The 24,549-nt window shown below is 41.1% G+C and overlaps 1 protein-coding gene across 1 annotated transcript in view; it reads right to left on the bottom strand.

Annotated features, from left to right (window-relative positions):
* The window catches only part of TPH2 (tryptophan hydroxylase 2), a gene marked incomplete at its 3' end in the record, with an annotated part of 51,022 nt that extends 32,296 nt beyond the window's left edge, over positions 1–18,726 (bottom strand). Inside the window, exons 1-7 of the mRNA XM_082484305.1 lie at positions 18,536–18,726; positions 15,114–15,266; positions 12,590–12,773; positions 12,381–12,481; positions 9,197–9,264; positions 3,592–3,788; positions 1,778–1,913 (exon numbers count right to left, since the gene is read on the bottom strand). Coding sequence (XP_082340431.1) covers positions 1,778–1,913; positions 3,592–3,788; positions 9,197–9,264; positions 12,381–12,481; positions 12,590–12,773; positions 15,114–15,266; positions 18,536–18,640 — 944 coding nt within the window. The 5' untranslated portion in view covers positions 18,641–18,726. The remainder of the gene's footprint in view (positions 1–1,777; positions 1,914–3,591; positions 3,789–9,196; positions 9,265–12,380; positions 12,482–12,589; positions 12,774–15,113; positions 15,267–18,535) is intronic.
* Positions 18,727–24,549: the final 5,823 nt, after the last annotated feature.

The raw sequence follows: 24,549 nt of genomic DNA, 5'->3' as shown, positions 1-24,549 counted from the left end.
AGTATTAGTACATAGTGACTTTCCAGACACAATGGCAGGGAAGGTTACAAAAAAGTAGTTGCCATTACTACTAAAGATTAGCTATTATATACTCCATAATTCTGAATGTAAGCAGCATCCTGAAAACTACAGGGGTCTCAAACGTACAAATCAACGAACCAAAGTACATCAGAAAAAACCTAGGCTCAATTGTTTCCTGGAAGATGTTCCTTCCTATGATCCTGTTGGAGTTATGTATCTAAATCCCCTATCAATAGATGAAAATGTTCTCCTAGTTTGTATAAGTTAATAAATGTCATTATTCTTTTGCTGAGCATTGGCAGGTGCTGCAGTCTGAGACACTGGATTCCCACAGAAGACAAAATCATTGGTGCAAACCCTGGTACTTCCTAAGTATAATTTCTTTTGAAATATCTACAGATATTTTCAGATAGACCAGAAGAGGTCCAGCATCATATATTGAAGCCCTTCTTCCAGGATTTTACATTGTAGTAATTTGCCTACAAATTTAAGAGATTAAAGTTCTAATTAAAGAGGTTACAGAAGCGAGTGAATCGCTTCAGGGATTACTACCTCTTACCCAATAAAAACATGCACACAAAACTAGCCTCAGCATTTTAGCAAATATGTTGCTCTGTTCACATGCAGAGGAAAAGAGTAAGTAGATATGTGTATAACAGCACCACCTGGTGACTCCTTGAGAATAATGTTAGAGCATTTTTAGAGACCGCTTACTATGCCGTTCCATTAATCCTATTATATCCAAAAATATTATTCCATGGTTTTAGCAGTCTATTCATGAAATCAAAGTTAGGCATGGGGCCAAGTGTTTACACGACTGGAGCTGAATATATATATATGTGAACCCTTTGTGTAAATTTTAGCAAAAATAAAACACACCAAAATAGTACAAGCTGAACAAACAACAGTTACAATTTCATGCTAACCATCTGATGACTGATACACTGCAAAAATGTCATTCCTGTGGTTACAAGATCAGTGGATGCCTTTTGTGAAACTACCTCCATATTATCTAACTGACATGTATTGTGCTGTTATTACTGCACAGAGCACACCATATATAATACAAGACAAGAACTACAATCAATCGCTTAGATCTTTCTTTTCCCCACTTTTCATCAAGAGACCAAATGCCAAAATATTTCATCCAAACTCACAATATTCTGTTTTGGAAAAGCTGCAATGCTGTCCCATGGAAGTCATAATTAAAGTGTCTCTTATTTCTATCATGTTCCCTGTAACAGACTTCATATCTAGTATCTTCACTGGGTAAGAGAAGAGTGCCTCATGACTGGCTTGCACTGTGTTATAGGAGACAAATGAAGTTCAGCTGTGGAGTCTGGCCAAAGAAAACATAAATGAGCACACAAGATGACCAATTTATAATTGTAAAATCAATTTCAAGAGATTCAGGGCTTTTTTTCCAAGTCCTTTCTTTAGTTGCCCTCAAGAAAATAAAATTTTAGATACTTTTTCAAAATGTTTAGTTGAAAACTCCATTCTCCACTGAAAAATAATCTCAATAGATAGACTTTTTTGACCCACCATATAAATTGCCTAGTTATTTAAGGAAAGTAAAAGGCCCAAAAGAAGCCTTTGAATTAAATTCTAGCTCACCAATGTGAAGGGTTTTGTCATCAACAGTGTAACTAGATTTTTATCTTTGTGGGAAGGTTCCTCTTGGCAAATTCAATTAGGTCTTTTAAGAATCCAACAATCGTATTTCTTCAGCACTAAAGCAAATGTAGCAACTTACGGTTCTGGTGTGTAGAGAGGATCTGAGCCATGTCGTATGTACTGAGTACAGTGAAAAACTCTATATGCTAAGCCAGCTAAAAAATCTCGGGGAGATAGGTATCCAGCAACTGGTCTCACTGTGAAGCCAGACCTTTCTGAAAGTGAAGGAGATGATAAAAAAAAACATATTTTATATCCCTATATCCATTTCTGAGGGCAGGTAATGATCTGTAATTAATTATTCTACCATAAGCATGACACACAGAATATCTTGGCTGAAGATCACCACACATCATTTTTACCTATTATGTACAAGAACTCTTTTTGCATTACTAGCATATGTTTAATGAAAACAGTTTGAGGTATTTCAAAGGTTTTTTTAATACCTTTCTCTAGGAAGGGTAGTAAAGTACTATAAGTGATATTGTTAAATCACTAAGTATCTGGTTTTCATGTCTAGTACCAAACAGGAGAAAAGTTTCCAAAACAGAAGATGATTTCTGTAAAATATATTAAAAACTAACAGAACAGAATAGGATTAAATCAAATCTTTCCTTATTTTTACAGATAAAATACTATTTGTGACAGTACAATACCGACCTTTCACAGCTGAGGTCCTCATTTATTTAACAAAGTATTTGTTTGTCAGAGTAGCCCCAGTGGGGAATTATTTCAGACTCAGTTACTTTGAAAAGGACATTTCTCTCCCAAATTCATTCTTTACTTTTTCCAAGTGTTTACAAGAGAATGTTCCAAGTTTTTCTTCAACAGACACTACTGTTGTTGTATTTAGTCTGAAAACATATTTCTGGAAGAAGCACGAGGTTTTGAGTTCCTAGTTAGGGAGAAAGAACCTGTACACTTTGGCAGCATTCCTTAGAGACCATAACACAATAGATGAGAGACCCAGAAGGACACAATCAAATTCAGAGAGTGACGAGTCAGTAAATGCAGGTGTTTCACAAACAAGAGTTACAGATGAAGCGGGGACTGGGGAAAGTAAGCCTTTCATTACAAATTTTTTATTTCTCTTAGTTAATAATTTTCAATGTTCACTTGGGACAAAACACTTTGCTATTTTTTCTCATAACACTTAACATAACATTTTTTCCCAAACAGCTGTCTTTATAATGTTTTAGTTCCTGAGTTCCAGAAGCTCCTGAGCAAGAGGATTAAGGAAAAAGTATCTGTATCTGAAGGGACCTCTGAGGAGAAGAGAAAATCTTAACTGAACTCTTTGGCAGCTTTTCCTCTACAGTTAAAAACTGCAGGTTCACGTTTGCCACTTCTCCCTCCATATGGGATACACTTCCATTACAGATGAAAAAGAAGGGTATTTTCAAACTTAAATATGTAATATCCTGACCCCATAAAAATAACATGAAATAACACGACTAGCTTCATGAGGTCCTGGGCATTCAGGAAAGCCTCATACTCATCAGGCTGTACAACAATGTACCAAACCTACAGTCCTCTTTAAATTCAGTTATCTTGGCATTTTATTCCCTCTTTTACCTGCCTGGATATTTGGGGGATACCCACTGCAGTTACCAGAACACCCACCCTGTAGCAATGAGAAGGACTTTTCTCCCTGTGCAAAATAACATCATGTGATAGGTGTTCAGATATTTAATTCCTCTCAGCTTCATGCCTGCAGGTACATATATACAGCTGTGTTGACTCAACAAACTCTCTGCCATGGGGAATGTCAAAAACAGAATGATACTTCAGACTAAACCAAAATCCACTGACAAAGCTGGGAGTATTTCGAACTAACAGAAAAAAGTGTTTTCATGAAACTGTATCTACTGACAAACCAAATATGAATCTTACCTTTAAGAAAAACAGAAACATCTTCCAACTGAGGCACATTATCCTCTCTGTATCCACAGTACTTGGTCAGCAGAGGAAAGTTTTTTAAATATTCACGACAAGCATGGGTGGGATACAGTTTACTGAGTTCCCTAAATACCACCCCCCATGTTTTAATTTCTTCAGCTGTGTACTCCACTCTGGGAATGGGTTGACCACTGTAAAAAATAAGGTAATACAAAATACATTTGAATACAATCAGATTCTAGACAGACTGTGGATGATAAAGTTTCTGTGAAAAGTATTATTTAAATAAATAAAGGCATAAAGAGACTACTACATCTATTAAAAACTATTTTTAAATGACAGCTAGATGCTTTTTTCTTAGAATTACTTCTTGATGTTATGTTGTAAATATTGCATTCATTTCTTAAGATCTGTATTTCTTCTTAAGCAATGAGATTATTTCTTAATCTTTGTACATATCGTAGTAGAAAGATGGATTTCTTATACGCCATATTCCTATACCAGAGTAATATTTCTCCGTTTACTGCCACTGATGCCCTTGCAAGTGGTTAGCTGAAGAGCCTGATTCAGTCTTAACTTGTAGATTCAGCAAGACCATCATCAGACTCCATGCTCTACGCATTCTTTAAAATACATAATGTTCACGCAGTATCATTACCTAGCATTTTAGGAGGTGAAGCTTAGGCTATTACATAGATGTTTAGAAAAGTGTGGATCCAATTAAAATATATACATATATATACATTGTTTAGACTGTTGCTTCCATGTGAAGGTATGTTTGGAACCCCGAATAAAGGCAGGACTACATGATGAGGAAGCTCACCTCAGAGCTCACAGCTCAGCCTAGATAAAACTAAGCCTCTAAATACATCTCTCTCCTTTTATTTTCTCGTCTGTCCTGTTCCCCTGCCTCCTCCCCCTTACACATATGTACAGAAATTCCAAAGCAGGAGCCTCCCAGGGTACCTGGTAATCTGTCTCCAACATCCAAGACTTGCCTTGAGTCATTACAGCTAATTCAAAACTGACTGACCGTCTGAAGAGTAGGAAGGGCTCCTTCCAATTTGCACTGCCTTGTATTTAGCTGTAAGGAATTGCCCATGCCATGATCACAGGCCACCATCTCAGGTTATGAATTCCCCCTAGAAAGTTTATAATCTTTCTCTGGATTCAATGTTCACAATCTATAGTATGTAGTCTGTGCAATCTGCCTTCTCCTCAGGCTTCCTCTGCCCGCGCTGTAACGAAGTACAGATTGACAAAGGGTACAGGACCCCCTTCCACCCCATCAGCCCAAATCTCCCACACCCCTGCTACAGTGCTGGCAAAATGGGCACTCCCAGCCCAGTGCTGCAGCTTCCCTAGTGCCGCAGACAGCAGCTGAACAGGCGTATCAAGCACAGGGAATCCCACTGCAGCAGGAGAATTGCAGCACTGGGATTTTGCTGGGGGTTGGTCTCCATCTCGACTCTCGCAGGGTTCATAATCCTGCCTCCACCATACGAGGTAACAAGGAACGAGCCCTCATGTCACATGCAATTGCTGCTATGCAGTTCCTACATGCACAAGAGCATCCACCCTTCATGCATTGTGGTCGTCCTCTCAACTTTACTGAAAACTCGCTATTTCATCCCCTTGCCTTTCACTATATCAAAGTATTTTGATCCACGGCAGTTATCTGTCAGTCAAAGGCCACTTTGTATAAGGTACTCATAGTTGTTTAAGGACTCACTGAACATCCAATACATGTGCTATTTCCCCTTCAGCCACTCTTTTGCAGACATGACAAGAATTGCAACACAGTGAAGTATTTCTCATCAACACAAGCTGCACTGGGTTCGTGGCCATTCTGCAGCAGGAGTCAGTCCTTCAGGCCTAGTATCTGTCTCCACCTTTACGCTTTATCAGCCTTAAGCTGCCTGCCAGCTCATGGAAAGCATAACACAGCTATTCTAAATGGTACCATACACGACAGATACAAGCAGGTTGCTACTCCATCCCCCTAGGGCTGCCAGAATACTGTGCAGTAGCCTCCTGCTTCTGTCCGTAGACCTGACCTCTACTACGGGTACTGCCGGTACGGGTCAGCACTGGCCCAGCAAAGCTGAAGAAATCTATGCACCAGTGGAAAAACTCAGGTTTCTGTTTCGCCTGTCACTAGAGAGGTATAAACACAATCGGATCTGAAGCTTGTTCACTGCTCACTAAAAGGTTTATAACTTAGTTATTGTTTCAATTAATTCATTAGTACTGAAGTAAGGTTCAGTGAACATTAATTCCTTAATAGGATTTATGCGTAAGAGAGCTGATCTTATTTCCAGCTGATCACGATACTGCTTGCTTTATCAAGAGGATCAAGGCAGCCAGACTTGAGGGAGGACCTAAGCCTATCTCACTCAGCTCTGCAAATCACATTTTTCTCATCCTCTTATTTCAACACGCAGGACCCACCCTGGCTAAAACTTTTCCACAGATCACGGGAATGGGCAGCCTGCCTAGCCAATTTTCTTGTGGCTGAGTAAGAAGGCTCTACAAGCTAACCTGTCCTGAATTTTTATTTCCCCTTATTAAAATAGGATCTTTCCATTTTGCCATGGTCATGAGCTATCAACTCATATTATGAATTCCCTCTTAAACCTCATATTTTTCCTCCAGATTTAATTTTCTTGACATATTATGAATTTCCTCTTAAACCTTGTATTTTTCCTCCAGATTTAATTTTCTCAAGACTTTTGCAATCCCTTATCAGTCTCGAAGGACTAATTAGCAAGATTAACACATTTTCACTATCTTTAGGATAGAAGCTAAGTGAAGGAGGGAGGAATGTTTTTTTTTTGGTCCATTTATTTCATACAGCTGATTTTCACTGCTGTGCTCTATTAACATCTTTAACATTCAGCACCAGCAAATGTCTTCTCCTCCAAGTTCACTTCTTAGTGGTTTTCTCTCTCTCTCTCACCACTGCAGAGGCCTCTTTATGTTCAAGCAAAGTAGAACACCTACCACTATAGAACAGCAGCACTTCATAACGAAAATGCTGATCCAGGATTTTCAACTCAACGATTTTTCTACAGAGTCAATTCCTTGCAGCCAATTCTTTGCAGCCAAATTTCTTAGTTATTTTTTTAAGGAAACAAGTATGGTTTGTTTTGTTTTGTTTTTTTTTACACTGGAAAATGAAAAGTAGAAATGCATCAAGCCTCAGTAAATGATTAAGAAGGTCATTTGCCTGGAAGGCACTGAGAGGTTCAAGACAACGGTCTGAATTTATCCCTGAGGGGAGTGGTCCATACACCAGAGTGTTCTTTTTGTATAAATAAGTAAAAAGTTATTAGACCACAGAACAGGGTGTGACGAGACTGCAATGTAGTGACAAGACACCTATATTAACTGTGAGCTCCCCAGCATGGGTAGCAGAAACAGCTTAGTGTAGCAGCACAGAGTTCTCCCTGAGCTGATTTGCCTTTCCTAAGCGTGGCTTAGGCTGAGCTGCAGGATGCTGAGAGTAAATGTCTGCCTGGGTTGTCTCTGCAGGCATAACTGGAGACAGACTGACTGTACAGCCCAGTAGATACAGCACATCCCTGGGGTTAAGAGAACCACTGCAGGAGACCTGAGGAGGATGAACAAGATTTTACCACATCTTAGGTAACTGCCCTAATCACTGGCTTCCCAGCCATTTTGTGGTCCCTAGCTAAAAACAGGCGAAGCATCTTGTTTTCCCTCTGCTGATAATAATAGGAAGAGTTTGAAATCTTTTAAAGGTTTGAAAAGATCAGTGGGATGGAACAGTACTTCTGAGCAGTTTGCTGAAGTTCAAGATCTGGCCCCCAAATAACCTCCGGGTTGTTTGATTTTTGTAATGTGCCTGCAGAAATGGTTCTTGAGCCTTCAAAATCTAGAGAAAGAAAAGATTTTTCCTTTCTTTTATCTGTTTTTCTGGGAATATGCAGGATTACTCTATTTGATTTTTGTGAAAAGACATTTCTCACTACTTTCAGCGACCAAAAAAAAACCTTTGTAGCAGAAGACCAACCACTGCTTAGTGAGCCAGCTGCGTGATCTTTCTAGCACTTAGGCAGCTGAGAGGGAGAAGGGAGGAAGGTATTTCCAGCAACTTAGCAGCTGTGAAATGCATGGCACTACTGCTAACATCATGGGTAAATGAAAAACTATCCCACTTACTGAAAGACCTCTAGGAGTACACACAGCCTGCCCTCATCCCCGGGTACCTGCTTGACATTTCACACTGCAATATCTGCTAGGCAAGAAGCACTCACTCTACTGCAAGCATTAGACTGGAAAAAAAGGTAATAAATCAATCAGCTGTAAAAAAAAACAAACAAAAAAACCTGTCTCAATTTACATTTGAAAGCTGGCTAAATTCGGGACTTACCTGGTCAACCTAGGAAGCTTCTCTACCGACCAGCACCCTGCCCCCAGCAGGCAGCAGCTCAGTGTGCTGGATGAACATCAAGAGCACCCAGCTAAACAAATACCATCATGGGTAGAAAAAAGGGGAACCAACACTACCACTTACACGTTTATTAGATGGTAATAGCTTAATGACAGGAATGGGACAAAAGTGAAGAAATATAATCATACATTATATGGTCACAAAGCAGAGTTAATCCTCCTGACTCCCCAGCCTTCTGCAGCCAGTATACTAGCCTTATATTAAAAACAACAACAACAACAACAAAAAAGAACAGAAAAACCTTTAAAAAATCCAGTTTTGAATTGCTTCCTGACAGGATGTACCTTCTACAAAGGGAGAAAAAATTGTTGTGTTTTATATTCTTTCAACAATGTAGGTAGAAATCTCAAAGGAGAAAAATGAAAAACCTGAAGCAGCGTGGTAAAATGGAAAAGAACATGAAATTAGTATGTTCTTTCTCTTGAGAATGAGGGTTTAGGCCTGTTGCAAATAAAACCTAGAGTATGATTACAATTAGTTGTTTCTGTGACAAGAAAATTGCAACACAGTAGGTATTTGTAGGTTGCACAGAAAGTTTCTTAACTTCCAGTGATGGTAGCAAAGTGTAAATACTGAATTGACATGAGGAAAAAAAAATCAAAAATGAGAAAACACATGCAGTGTACTTCTGCAGAGGCACCAGCTCCACCAACTATAGAGAAATCTACTGACTGAATTCTGAGAAATTTAGAGCTGTGTTGGCAAGATTGATAAATGGCATTTTGCAGCATCCAGTACAGTAAGCGCATGAAAAGAAAATAATAATTTCAGGTTTTAGTAAGCTTGTCCAACTTTGTACGGATGCTAGATATGTGCGATTCAGTATTGCATCAATTTGTCATGAAGACATGCAAGCATTTGTAAAAGAGTTTCTTAAGTTTAAGCAACCATGAATAAAATGCTGAAGAGAGAATGCTTACCTTTCAAATCCTTTACTTGCCTGTATCTGTACCAAAAATGTAATGCGATTTCAAGCATCAGGTTTGTCATTTATAGCCTACACTAAACTAGTCAAAGTTTAATGGACGACTTTGTCTACTGTTAAACTTCATCCTACAGAATTAAGTAGAGCATGAATTCTAACTAGTCAGCAGCATGGGGAAGAATTATGCCAGTACTTACTATTTATAGCTCATGGCAACATCCACAAAGTACTTTCTTCTCTGTCGATAGACATTGTCTTTAAATCCCTTAAGCAAGGAAGAAGAGAGTAATTTACAATAAGGACAGAAAATTAGCTGCAAGAATTATAAAATACATCATTAAAGTGTTTATTTAGTACCTAATTATATTGTATTTTGATTAACGCTATCTACTGGACTGCAAGAGAAGATAAGGATTTCTTAATTTTTTTCCCCACCAAAGTTCCACAGGAGTTTGTTCAAGACAAGTTTGTGCATAGGTATAGTGACTCATCCAAGATGCTGGAAAAGGGAAACTTTTACCTTGTCATTGTCTCACTTAGGTTTTCCTTAATCTGAATGGAGATCTACACACAGACACAAAGTGCAGTAATTTACCTATCCTTAACACATCTTTCTTCACAAGAAGAATCAAGTGTTCATAAGCAACTCATTTTGAAGACGTTACTTCAGCAGTTGCCATCTTAACCAACACATTAGGGAATGAACCATCAGCCTCCAGCAGCAAATATGCATATTGCTCCAATTTGACTTACAGAGGAAGGGCTCTACCTTGTAGGCTACAGTAGGCTCATACCTTTTCCATAGTAAGCACACAAGAGCTGTGTAACACATACACACCAACCAGTTACAGCCCTCTGAGCTATTCAAAACTAAAACAAGATCTCTTCTATGCCTATAAAAGATGTAGACACTTCAGCTTTTGGACTACAAAAAGTGTTATCTATTTTCAAGGCAGAACTGCAAACCTCTTGAAGATGAAAAAGGGTAAAGAGTTATCTAAGTTCCCCAGTTAGCAGCACAGAAAGCATTCAAGTTTCAAGAGCTGAAAAGCAAAAAGCATTTTTTCCTTACTGCTCACATACACAAATCACTGAAGGGAAGGAAGAGATAATGTCGTTTGATTTGAAATATTTGTATGAACTTCCAGAAAACTCAGAAGGCATTTTACTGCCCCATAACCAAACCTGTGCTGCTGGGGCAGAGTAAGGGAGGATGTCAGAGGACTACCAAAAAACCTTCAAGCCTACCCTCCAACAAAGAGCAGCTTTTTGACTGGCAAAAAGTTGCTGTAATTTGGGGGAGCCTCCTTGTCTGCTTAATATCTTTTGACATAGGTGTTGAGTTACTCAGCTGCAGACTGTTCACAAGCTGAAAAGTGATGGAAGACAGCACAGGGGATTTAAAAGCCTGTCACATGTAGTGAAACTGAGACTTACACCATTAGCCAATATGGAGTGTGTTAGGGCTATGCTGCTGAAGTGGTGCTATACTGGTTCTGTAATAGGGTAATTCTCTTTGGTCCTCTGGCACCTACGTGTCACTGCTAAGGAATAGGGCAGGCACCAGAAGTGGCCTTTGAAAGGCCAGTCGCAGATTTTATATTTCCCTCCCCCCATCTCTAATACCTAGCATGCTGCATAGGCTAACAAATGGTGTGTAAATTATGTTTATAAGAGTTCCCCCAAGTGTGAAATATATATTCATATAATGTAAATGTCTTTTTTCATTGTCTGTAAAACTGAAGGCAGATTTTCAGCAGAGCACTCAAGTATTTAATGAAGGCACCAGATCAGAACATAAAACAGTATCAAATGGCCCATCACAGTCATTGACTCAAGGCTAGAATGAGCTGCCACTACAGCCTCTGTTTGAACCAAATTATTGTTAATGGTTGAAGGTAATCAACAGGCTCTCCATTCTAAGAAAATGTGAGGTAAATCCTAGTGTGTCATCAAGAAGTACATGGCAGAAACCAGGATCAAGGAACATGCTCCCCAGCTCCGGGCCCACAGTGTGGGAAGGGCTCACACATGTTAGAGAAGGCTGGGAACCAAGCGAGGCAATGATGATTATCGTGGCTGATACGCAGGCAGGTGACACCAGAGATAGGGAAGTGGTGCTGCCATGGGACAGCGTGATGACGTCCGTTTGCATGTGTGCACAGGCTGAGGGTCTGTGCCTGAGCCCCCACCACAGTACAGCCACTGCAGGAGCTGCAGAGCAGACAGGACAGAAAGCAGCAGTCCGAGTGCCATTTCTGCAGTAATGTAGAGCCCCAAACCCAAGGCCACCAGGAGTACCTGCCCCTCCTCAGCCAAGGCAGTCACCAGGGAGGACTCCACACAGGCACTGTAGTACCACGGTATACAGATGCATCACTAGAAAGTCCCCTACACCAAACTGATCTTTCTGCGGTCACTTACAAACTCTTTGGGGCCATTTTTCACCATCTTGGAAAACACCAACAAAAATGTGTGTGACAAAACACAAAGACGACTATCGCCTACAGCTAGGGTTTAATCTGATGCTATTACAAGACAGTCATATGGTCAGATATCTTAGTTCATTACCTACTTCCTTTCAGCTGGAAGTTTCCTAAATACCCATTTAATTCAGCCTATTTTAGGAATGAATACAACTAGCTACCACCAGCATCTTTCAGCCAAATGGTCCAAAGGTAGAAACCTGGGATTTATAACAAGTGAAAATGTAGTAAGACAAATGCTTGCAATCATCTGCCATCTAAAGACTCAGAGGTTAAGCATTTATGGACATCAGCCAAAAGAAATAAAACAATAAAAAACCCCTATTTTTCTGCCTTTTGCATTGAGCATTTGGCACTACTGCAGATACAGCTTGTGTGAAATGCAGGCTTGCCTCCTGTCACGAAAGTCAGGAAACAATGTGAGACACCTTCCCATCTGCTACATTCATGCAGAAACAGGAACACGTTGCTCTGTTTTATTTTGCAGTTATCTCTTGAGTGCCCAAGGAAGTCTTCATCATAATTCTTTCTTCTCTGACATGTAGGTTAATATCAATTCTTACATAAGAGCTGTGACAGAACTGAAGGTCTCGTTATCTAAACTTTCCAGAGCCTGAAAGCTTCTATCAACTAGTTAAATAAATAAATAAAAGCAGTACAAAAGGGGACATAGTTGTTCTAGAGTGAATAAGTTTTCTGGAGGACCTCCTTTTTGGGTGTCCTACTACAGAAAAGGAAAATTAATTCACTGAAACCACTGCAGAGAACTAAATCCCCATCTTCTGAAAACCATATGCTCAAAAAAGTACTCAGAATCAGCAGACGACAAGCTTTTTATTTCACTGGCAAATAACCTGAACAAATTGCCTACAATACAATTTTATGTTACACTTACAGGGTGATCTGCATCCAGCTCAGATCCATACATCAAAACTCTCTGTGAGCATTTGTCTAATTCAGATATCTTCCTGGGGAACCAAGGGACACAGTCAAGATCTGTAGAAGACAGAATGTGAGTTGAATGTACTGGAGTGTAAGACTATGGAGACACCTGTGCAAAACATTTGTCAGTGTCTAAACCAAGTGATACAAAAGCAGCCTTGCCTTCTTCATCAGTCCAGATGTTTTCTGGTGGATTGAGAGATACAATATTAGTTTGAAACTTGAGCAACTGGATTAGTTCATTAAATTCTTTCTTGCTGCAGTCACAGTCCACAAAAATTTCCACCTCCGAGTTCCTTCTCTTCGATTTTCGCGATTCAATATGAACCATGCTGACATGTTTCTCCTGTGGAAAAATGAAATAGCCTATGAAACGCAGACATACCAGCTAGAAGGAGAATACTGATGGCGTGTTCCTCAGGAAAGTTTTTGCCAGTTATTAAAAGGTGTTTTCACTGAAAGTACTCATTTGGGACCTACGTAACTGGTTAGTGATGCTTAATAAATAACAAGGACAAAAAAAAAAATGTATATCAAATATAAAAATAATACTATTTGTGTTATGAAGAAAGTTAATGATTTAATTTTATCTAACAAGGCAATCTGTTATAAAGGACAATATTACTTTATAATTTTTAAAAAGAAAAAAATTGTAATGCAATTGTATATTTACCTTTATTAAACACAAAATGCAATTTTACTAGGCAACGTGCACAATAATACTGTTAATTTAACTGGATTTGAGTGTGTTTAATTAGACACTATCAAATGTGAACTACTTCAGCATCTCATGAACATGAAGGAGAAAATATTTTTCAAGGATAACTCTTTATCAGTCCTCATCCATCTTTCTTGCAGTAGTTATGAATTACCTGAAGTGTTATTAGAAATAAAATTAACGAGCATGTAAATAGTTCTAGCATTAACATTTTCCTATGGGCTATCTCTCCCACCACAGCTACTGGTATGCCAAGGGTGTCGCACAATGACAGACCACCATAAAGTCTTATGGCTGACCTGATCTAGTGTTGTGACAGCCTTCCTTCAAAACAGGAGGTTGGACTAGATTATTACTTTCAACCAGCATTTCTATTGACTTTTTGATTTTTCCTTTTATTGCCAGACACAAACTATCTGTTACTTTTCACAACTATCCTTTCACTTACTCAGTGAAGCCAATAAAATATTTTTTTACTTCCAAATGAGAACTCTGCGCTTGTACTTCCACCTGCCTGCTGTATTTTGCAGAAATGTCCGTTTCAGGTGAAAGTCCCCTCTGGTACAGCCAACCAGCAGTCTCTGCTTTTACACCTCTGGATATACGGACATAATTCTTTACCTGGCATGCTCCATAAGCTATGTATACAGTGTATCTCCTTAGCTAACCCATTCACGTAATAAATTCACAGAAGGAAAACCCTCCATCTGCTGAGGGTTTTCAATCTGCTATTTGTAAACTGGCAGATTACAAAGCCAAGCAGGATCATTTTGATGATCTACTCCTAAATAACACAGGCCACAGGACTCCCCTGCATGTTTCCAGCTGACACAGAGCTACCAGTTTTAGACATTCTCTTGGGAAGTCAGATCTATCCTAGGTTGAGAAGAGAACAAAACCCTGCACTCCCCCTCACTGCACTCAAATCGTTAAGTGACTCCATGAATGGGGGTGATATCTCTGCAACATCTTCCAGCCATGTTTTAAGAGACCAGAGTGAGTTCTATGCCCATTCCCAGGAAGGGGAAGTTGATGTATAAACCCAGGATTTCAGGTATGAACCCGTTGAAGCATTTAAGCCAGAGCTTCAGTTAAGACACTTAACCCTCGGGGAGATTCCTGCAGTTCCTATCAGCTTTCTGTCAAACACGATGGTTCCTGGCAGCCTCCCTCCCCGGGATCTAACTCACCCCCTTTTCCTTGGCTGGGGAGTCTGCTCCCAGAGCCAGCCCCTGTGAGTTAGCATCGGTAATGCCCAGCGCTCCCACACGTACACCCCTCTGATGGTTTGGCCTTAGAAGCAGACCCCAAGCCACTTCCTAACTTTCTCTTCACTGCACTGCACAGACTGAACAACCTAAGACTTTTATTGTACTGCTTTGCTTTAACTATCCTCAGACATGCCTCCAAAGCCCTTCTTCAATTTACTAATAAGGCAAGCAGAATATGTGCAATACGAGCAGTCTGACTGAAACCCACCGATTGCATGGGGATCCATATGGGAACTGATACTTCACAATTTACGTTCGAGTTAGACACATAAAGCCCTGACCCTGCAAGCACTTAAAGCTGCATTTAACTTCAGGACCAAACATTGTCCTCCAGCAAGGCTGCCACCACCACCTGATTGTATTTAATTCAGATTCTGAACTGCTCTCTGAAAGTGCCTCCTTTCATTGTGGCCTGCACAGACAACTTCCAATCTAATTTATGGTGTTGAGAATCACGTCGGAAATCTAAAGCGAATGGTGTAAACATCAGCATCACTGTTAAACTTTATTCCAGAAAACCTTTCACAAGCCCAAAATGTCGAATGGTCCATAACATTTTAAGTTACTTTTATTCAATTCTGCAGAGTGTAACTGCACGCTATTCCTGCCACCACAGTCCATTAGGTTTATACCAACAAACAACCTGACCTCAGTAGCCTTTCTCAGTCCAGTCAGCATAATGATTTGTAAGCTTTACCTGGAAGAGTCGGAGAGCCTTCACCAATCCACCTACTTCATTCTTCAAGGAAAACACCACAGCTGTCTTTCCACCTTCAGAAACAGATTCACCTTTCCCGTTTCCCTTATTCCCTTTCTTTTCCTCATTTTTCCCAGAACTCGATCTGTTTAGCTACAAGTGGACAAAGAACAGCATCATCTCAGATGTAAAAAGGCATTTCCCAAAATTAAGTCTTCTTACGCAAAGAGAAATCTTTGTTAGAAAATAGCTGAATGGAACTCATCCCGACAATTAACGCATTTACTTGAAATCAGAATCACAGGTCAAAGGCAGCTATTAGAGATGATTGTGTAAGAGGCCAGTCAATTAAAAAAAAGCTTAAGGAAAAGCATATCAATGTTTGGGATACAAATACGATGCTATTATTAGGGCAACGCTATCATTAGTAACAAATATGAAGCAAACGGAGATGGTCTGAATTACTGCAAAGCTTGCAGTGATGCTATTCTAACCAGTACAAGACAATTTACGATGATTTACACTGGTCTGTATTTTTGTATTAACCATTAAATTTAAAACAAACTTTTAAGTTCTGTGTTGTAGTACAACTAATGTTGTCATGTAACATCATTTTTCCTGAGAAAACAAAACCTCTGTTGCTTATAAAAACTGGCACAGAAATACAAGCTTACACTGTACCGCCCGTAGAAGATGAGCTGGCTGAGGAATTCAAGAAAATACAGAAAATCATACCATCCTTACCCACTCCTACATTATTCTCTCAACTTGGCAGTCAAAGACTGCTTTAAGCCAGATTTCAGGTAGCATTTTCCACAAAATGTAATTTTATCAGTTTAAATCTTGTTGAGATGCCAACAGCACAGGCTTTATAGACAATTTTTCTAAGATTGACCATCATTAAAAAAAAAAAAGCCTACATTTTCCAATACCCAGGTTGTGACTCCTGGAGAAACTAAATCTCCATGAGATGCTGACTGCTTTTTTATCATCCCTAATATAGTCATTAAAAAAAAAAAAAAAAACTGAAACAGAAATTGAGAATCATATACAACTATTCCACATGGATTAATTTGCCCTTTGGTTAATCGTTAAACAGCTTACTGAAAATAACCTGAAAATGAATGCAGTTTTTCAACAGGTTTCCTAGCACTTGACAAAAGCCAAGTTAGATCTCTATTCTTATTTTTTCCTTACAGGTAAGTTATCCCACTTGCAAAATGTCTGCGGACCCGCAATGATGGACTTTAGCAAAGGGTCTCCCCTGTGCTTCTAAAAGATTTTACAGGATTTTATCAAGTGCATTGTGACCCAGCAAAAAAATTAGTAAACTTCAGCCTGATTCTTTTTCAAAACAGATTATATAAAATCCTTTTCTTAAAAATTGATATCGCTAACAGTAACAAGGTATTTGCATCACATCCATCTTAATGCATTCACATGGTTCATGTCAAATTGGTTTACTTATTTACCCAAACCTAGTCCACTCTGAAATATCCCCCTCTACTGAATAGAGAGCCCACAGCTCTTAAGTCAGCTCCCACTGGATCTTCTGAGATTTTTTTTTTTAAGGTACAAGAATGCACTGGATTAGAGAGAGGTCTATTTAAAATGCATAATCTTACCAAAACCCACACTTTAAATGGCACAGGTTAAACCAGCCACATTTAAACTAGTTACTGGACATACTAAAAAGTCTCTGTGATCTTTCCTCATCATTTATTACACTACAGAAACATTCTGGAAAAGTAATTATGTTTGTAGAATGATATGTGAAGGGTTTCAATCATGTGTATTTTTTAGTAATTGAGCTTATATGATTCTGCTTGGTAGGAAGTTTGCTCGGGGAGAAGGTCGCTTTTGTTTTAGGAGGTCACCTTTTTTTTTTTTAACATCAATAATATTTGGGATTTGGCTGAGTCCTTTTCACGTACATCAAGCACACAACCTCCGCATGAAGTGACAAAGATGCTATTTTTGTAGCATCTGTGATTTTTCACTGTACAGTGCTTTCTGAAAGCTACGTAGTCAATTGAGTGCCTGAGAATCTCAGTACCATCAATCCCTCTGGGAAACAAGAGCACTCGGCACCTTCCAAGACTGCCACAGGTTCCCTAATACTCTCAAGCAAGTATTACCTGAAGTGATGACTGAAAACCTCTCTCAAGTACCTGAAAACTAGATTAGCAAATTGCTATGAGCCCAGCAGAAGTGGCTGTGATATTGCAGGAACGCAAATCTTATCAGACATCCTCATTAGTACACTTCATAATTAAGTAATGACTAGTAGATCAACTTTCCTAACGAAAATTAATTATCTGGAGCAAAAAAAGTACTCAGGAATAGAAGTGATCTACAGCAGTACCCAGTGAAGAAAGTAACTCAAATATAAGACAGTAAAACAAGTTTATCCCATTTAATTCAGTATTTCCAGTAGAAATAAAGCAGGTACAAATAAGGATATTGCACATTTTACTATAAAGACAATAGGCCAGTTCACAACTGGAACAAACTGGTGCATTCTGTTGGTTCTACTCAAGTGATCTGAAACTTCATGCATTGCAGAGCTGGCACAAGATTTTACAGGCAGTAAAGTCTTTTTAATCCTAAATATTTCACATACTCAGAGCAGATTACACTATTGGTACCTACTAATATTCTTTATTCTCATTAAAGCAAACCTATTCAAATACGTTTACCTGTAAGCATGCAGAAGTTCATCCCATGCTTGACATCACCCGAGCACCTGCTGCATCCCTACCATCACCGTACGGAGAACCGTTTCCATCTCCTTAGCGGGGTTTTCAACAGGGAAACTGCACATCCTCTACATGATGCTGCCGGATGCTCTGGCACCCCTGCTTGTCGGCAGGGAGACCTCACAGCTCCGCAGCGACGGTGCCACGGGCAAAAAATTGCCAAAAATATGATCTGCGTACCACGCTGCCGGGTTGGCAAGTGCCTCGATAAGGCCGGTTCTGCCAACATAGCACCGCCGCACGCCGCCGGCTGGGCTAGTCACAGACTTTCAAAACTCAAGCGTTTGAAAATACCTGAACTGCACCCCAGTGCTTTTATGTTATCCCACTGGCCACCCGGTTAATTTCTGCGGTGAGGTTTGTACTCCTAACGGAACTTTTACCGTTGTTTGAAGCCGCGTTTTAAGGCAGCGCTTTGACAGAGGGCGAAGTCCGTTTCATCGGTCGCCTCAAACCGCTGAAAAAAACCCCACCGGACTTTACAGCGGGGAGGGAAAGGGACGCCCCCCCCCAGCACCGGGCCCCGCGGCGGGCCCGGCCCAGCCCGGCCCGACCCACCCCACCTGGCAGCTCCCCTGAGCAGCGGCTCCCCCCTCCCTCCGACCCCCGCCGCCGCCGGGGTGGGCCCGGCGGAGGAGCCCCGCTCCCAGCCCCGCCACTTACGGTGAGGCTGCCGACAGCGGGGCGCTCCTCCGGCAGGGCCGAGTCCAGCGAGAAGCCCCTCCGCGCCCAGTACTTACTGGAGAACATCATCATGGCGGGCTGCATGGGGCCGGCCGGGCGGGCGGGGGGCAGCACCGCGCTCTGCCCGCCTCGCCCCGCCGCCGCTCCTTTTATACGCCCCCGCGGAGACTGATGGAAACCCGATTAGGGGAGACCCGTCTCCGGGTGACGAGAGCCGCCGGCAGACACACAGACAGACGCCCACGGTCCCCCGCTTACCTCAGCCGCAACCGCCAGCGCCGCCGGGGCGGCACGGGGAGCGGTGTCCAGCCTCGCCGCCCCCGCCACAAGGGGGGACACCCCCCTCCCCTCATAGGGCCAGGAGGGCGGCGGGCGTCCTGGGGGAGCTGTGCCGATCGTAACCCCGGAGGCCCCCGCCGCGGGGCGGCCCCCCCACCTCCCTCCCGGGGCTGCCGTCGGGCGACGCCCTCACCTTCCCCTCACGCCGCTTCCTGCCTCAGGCGGCCCCGCTCTGGGGCACGGCGGGGCCCGGGCGGCGGCGGTCAGCGGGCCCGGGTGGCTGCCTCGGGCGGGGGGACACCGCTTTGAACGCAAGCCGGGAAGCCAAAGCAGCCTCCCCTCTCCCTCCACCCTGGGCAGGGCAGGGCTACAGGCCGGGGGTGGGCGGCCACCGCGACCCCCGGGGCTCTGGGTCGCCCTGGGGAGGAATGGGCCCCGCGGGGACAGCAAAGGGGAAGCGGGGACTCAGTTTCTCCACGCAAAAGTTGTGGCGAGGTTTTGATGTGAGAAATTCTTTGATGTAGAAACCCATCTTTCTGCCTTCTGTAGAGTACTGCTTTGAAAAAGATAGGTGTATTAAGGGAGAAGAATTATATCTTGTCATGAAAGACTTAACATACCTTATATTTCGAAGGGTGAATGGCGACATGCAAAGCATACTTACCGTGAAAGAGAATTCTGGCTGAACTGGAGAAAGCTTTTTAGTCAAGAGAGCAATGGCTGTGGTTTCTGCCCCATCATAAGACTCTCTTCTAACCACAACATCAATAAAGCAATTAATCACCTAAGAAGATAAAACAATCCCAATACAGATCCTGGAGGTCTTTTATATTTATATGTATATGAGAACTTCACTTGTCTCTGAAATACATCTCTGGCGTAAAGATTTTTTTTTTTAAAGAATTTGTTTACTATTAATTTCAGACTACTATTAGCTCAGAAATTTTAAGTGAGCAGAAGGCAACAGCTGAAACAATAAATTGACAGCAGCGTTAAGGTGCTGTCTCAGTCTCAAGTCTACTTGTGCAATTGCTTTAGGATTTTTAATTTCTCTTACAGTAACGTTCTGAGGTCAAATGCTCATTTTGTCACCTACCATTGCCACTTGCTCTCCCTATAATTTTCCTCCCAGCTTCTCCCATTTTCCAAAATTTTTTCATGACCTGCTTTGAGTAAATGGGTTACTTTACAGAGTGTAGGACTGAACAGCACATCTGGATTGGGCGCACCATTTCAGTGAGTTTCCTTCAAACACATGCAGCATTTTCTCTGTTCCAACACACCAGGCAGGGGAAATGATCATCGCTTGCCCTTGCGAGTCGTCAATGGTGCCTTCCCCTGCAGCGTCCCCAAACAGGGGCAACCTAGCTGAGTGTGATGGCTGGCATCACTTGGCCTTAACTCGGTACACATACAGATCACCCAGATCATACAGATTGAGCGGGAAAAGTTCAGATGGGCTGAAGCTGAGACACTGAGTGGGGAGCCGCACAATATCGCTCATAGTACTAAGCTTCATGTCCCATCTAACTCAGCTGCAGATTGCCTCCTGTCACAACCCCAATGCCTTTAGCCTTGCTAGACTTAGTGTCTTATAACTAGCATTTATGTATCTGCATCATTGCAGAATTCGTTTTGCTCTTAAGAGGAAACCAACGCAGAAGCACAACAGAAGATTTGAGACAGTTTCATAGCTCCCATGAAGTATTGTGAAATCTTACCATTTATCACAACTAACGAAAACCAGCACAAGCTTCTAGTCTGAACTGGCGGTTGCAAGTCAGATGACCCCCTTCTTAAAATCAATGGTCATGGTCGATGTTCTGTGTCCTGTCTGCGACATTTAGGACCAGGACAGGTTCACAGCTACCTCAGACCTGGTGGGAGGCCTGAAGCAAACCCTTTTAGCCTCACTTTTCCAGAGTTTCCCATGTATGAAATGTAACAAGGATCCTTTCTTCTGCTTGACAATAAGATGGTAATAATATTTGGTTCCTCTCCCTGCTCCTGTAATGCAAATCAAACATTTTCATTATGCTAACCCACAAAGTTTTACTGTGTTTTCCCAGTTAGGGGAAAGCGTGTCTATGTGTGATAGCTCAGTCTCATATCCTAAGTTATCAAGAGATATTCTCTGTCAGGTTTATTCATTATTTTTAACAATGGGAAAGCAAGTCGGAGTCTTTGGACTTTGATATTCCTACCTGCTCTGCCTGAGATACCTAGACACAGTTCCTGCAGCTGAACAATTCGTGAGAGTGAGATCACTTAGCACTCTCCAAATGCTCCAGTGACGAAAGCAAGATCTGCTGGGCAGGTTTTGCTCCTACCAGCGTGACAGAGCACAATTTTATCTACTGTTAGATGCTAGCTCTGCTGCTGGGACATCGCACAAATCAATGACCCGCCACTCAGTAGCATTGCTGCCCGTCACAGCTCTGTGTGGTAACTAGAGCATGGCAAAGATTTTCTGTCTCTCATAACCTCTTCAGGATGACTGATGAATGCAAAACAAACACAGGTACATTATGGCAGCCAGTACTTATTACAGGCAGGGAAAACTAAAATTCAACTATTTTAACCATGCTGCCTGCCTGTGAATCCCACAGAGACACGGACTCTCCCTGGAGAGGAAATTCTTCTTTTGCAACTTGTATTTTGTAGGTGGACTTTCCCCTATCAATGTCAGATTGAAGGACCTACATTCGTGGACTGAAAATGTTTATTATTTCTTCTTTGTTCTAGCTATAGTACAACAGAGCTGGTATTTGGCTCTAAACAAAGTCTGTAGTTCAGCAGTATCGCCAGAGTTCAACTAATTTTTCTATAGATCACAATGCTGTATACGTAATACAAGCAAACACTTAAAAATTGCTGGCCAAAAAATTGAAAGTTCATTGAAGCAGCCATCAAAAAATATCTGTTCTAGAACATATTTCAGTGTGCCACACAGCAGTCTTATTTCATTTTAGGAGATGGGGTTAGTGTTGATAGTAAGAAATAAAGCTCTGTCTAGCACACAGAGATAAACTTACTTTTATTTCTAAAAGGCATCTTATTGCCTAAAATCAGAAATGCCAAGATCTTTAGTTTACACACACGTATTTTCCTCCCCTCTTAAGAGAACAGTCACTATTGCCTGAACTCCTAAACTGCACTTTTTAAGCTTAAGAATACAGAATTCTCAAGTGAAAATTTACCTCTAAATCCAAAGCAAGTTTGTGAGTTTTTTTCAATGTTTGAGTCATTTTTCCTCCTTAGAGATACTGACTGTCCATTTCAGCATAGTTTTCCTTAAAACTATTTGTAACATTTACCATCGTTTGATGATATATACTAGCAGTCTTTCATTTGATTTTAACAGAAGGATAAAATTCACAGTGCAGAGGTAGCTAGTATACACCAATCTGAATTTACCTCTGGCTCTCCCAGATCACCACCAAGTCTTTGTCTTGGCACAATGGGGAAAGAAATGAAGCTATGAAAAAGTATCCAAAATGCATGAAGAAAGGTGGACTTCACAAGGATCTAAAAATGAAAAGAACATTATTCAATGTAAAGTCAAAAAGGCAAGGAGGAGAACAGATACGCTTATTGGAGATGCTGTCATAAGCAGAAAATAGAAGTCTCGATACCTAACAAAATCATCATTTATTTGGTAAAACAAGTACTTTGTGAAATAATTGACAAGTGGACTTGCCAAAGCAACTTCTTACAACAAGGAAAGAAAGATGTACAATCTGTTCCCAGATTATCAAAGATACACCCACCAAATGCAAAGTCCATTTCTCTGAGTGAGATAGGTCTGCTGAAAAATCTGTGATGAGAACATAGACCTAAGTCATGAAGATATGAGAAGCACAGGTTTTCAAGCAGCCAGCAAAATCCTCCCCAGTTCTAGTAGCACTAAGAGGATTTTAATCAACCAACAGCTGTTGGGAAAGGATATCTCCCAAATGATAGACTGGCTAGGAAGACCTGGGAATACAAATGATAAATTTTGATCCAGGATTTGGAAGAAAACAATGAGAGGAGAGGCTCTGGTAGATTTTGAGCCAACAGGGAGGATATGGTTGAAAATATTATGCAGAAGGTGGTCTGTGTGAAGAATGAACATAAAATGAATTCACAATCTTCAGCCAATAAGGGTCAGAGAAGAAAGCAGAAACTGACAATTTCCAAAAAAAGGACTTCAGTAAATTCAGTTATTACAACATCCAAGGGGAGGAAACCTAGTGCAGAAAGACAATTCTTTCCCTGCTTCAGGAAAAAAGTAGAGTTTCATCGGGAAACTGTTTCACTGTAGAGGAAGTGTAGTCTTCTATTACACTTTTACTAGTAGCACCGTAAGTCATTAGTTTGTCATTACCTTCAAAAAAGTAGCTTACAGGAGATAAAAATTAGGATCACACTAAATACAGGCAGCATAACATGTCAACGCATAGACAAAGGCTGTGGTACAAAATTCAAAGTAATTAGTATAAGACAGAAAAACTAATTTTTTCCAGCAGCCAGAAGAATTGAAATATTAGATCACTTCTGAACACAAGGAAAGGACAAAACAAAAAACTTAAAATTATCTAAGTATTTAATGCTTTTTTTTTTTTTTTTTTTAGATCACTCTTTGCTAAAAGATTCAACTGTGACCAGGAGTCTTATCATTATTAATAGCAAAGGCAGAGAGGTGCACTCTTAGCTTTTAAGAAGATGAAACAATGTTGGAGAATACTTGGGATAGTTCTGATCATAGCAAATAATTTGGCACAATTCTGATTGTAGCAAAGGATTTGGCACAGAAGCCACCCTTACAGAGCAGGCTCATTAATCTTTGTCATCAGTAGTATTTTAAGAACTCAGGGGACAGACAAGTGACAAAAGTCTGGGAAAAGGCCAATATTATGTCATTTTTCAAGAAGATATTGGGGAGGAGGAAGGGCTGAAGAATTATGGACCGGTGTAATTCCATTTGTTTGAGAAAACAGAAATTATTTGTAAAGACCTAGAAGATAACAGATGATTAAACAGTCAAGATGGATTTGCTGAGAACAAATTGAGTCAAGCAAATCTCATTTCCTCTTATGACAGTCCTGTGGACCAAGGCAAAACAATACATGTCATTTATCTTGATGGTAGTGAAGCATTTGGCATGGTCCCTCATAACAGTCTCACAAGACAGATAAGGAAACCAAGTCCCGATGAAACTAGTATATTGGACAAAGGGATGGGTTCGCTACTAAATGGAAGGGTGCCGAGAGCGGGAGAGCCACAAGTACCTGCTCTCACTCCTATACTAGATAATAATACCCTAAATGACCATGTAGAGACCACTGGTAATTTCCTAGACTGTACCTACCTCAGAGACCATAGAATCATAGAATGGTTGCTCAAAGACCCATCCAGCCTGGCCTTGACCACCTCCAGGGGTGGGGCGTCAACAACTCTGGGCAACCTGTTCCAGTGCCTCACCACCCTCAGAGTGAAAAATTTCCTCCAAATAATTAATCTAAATCTACCCTCTTCCAGTTTAAAGTTGTTCCCCCTCATCCTACCACTAAATGCCCTTGTAAAAAGTCCCTCCCCATCTTTCCTGTAGGCCCCCTTTAGGTACTGGAAGGCTGCTGTAAGATCTCCCCGGAGCCTTCTCTAGGCTGAACCACCCCAACTTTCTCAGTCTGTCCTCATAGGAGGAGTAACAGTTACAAAATTTAAACAGA

The sequence above is a fragment of the Vanellus vanellus genome (assembly GCF_965231255.1).
Source record: "Vanellus vanellus genome assembly, chromosome: 1".
Taxonomy (NCBI): Eukaryota; Metazoa; Chordata; class Aves; order Charadriiformes; family Charadriidae; genus Vanellus; species Vanellus vanellus.
The sequence above is the reverse complement of the archived record's forward strand: the minus strand, read 5'-3'. Positions and strand labels throughout refer to the sequence as shown.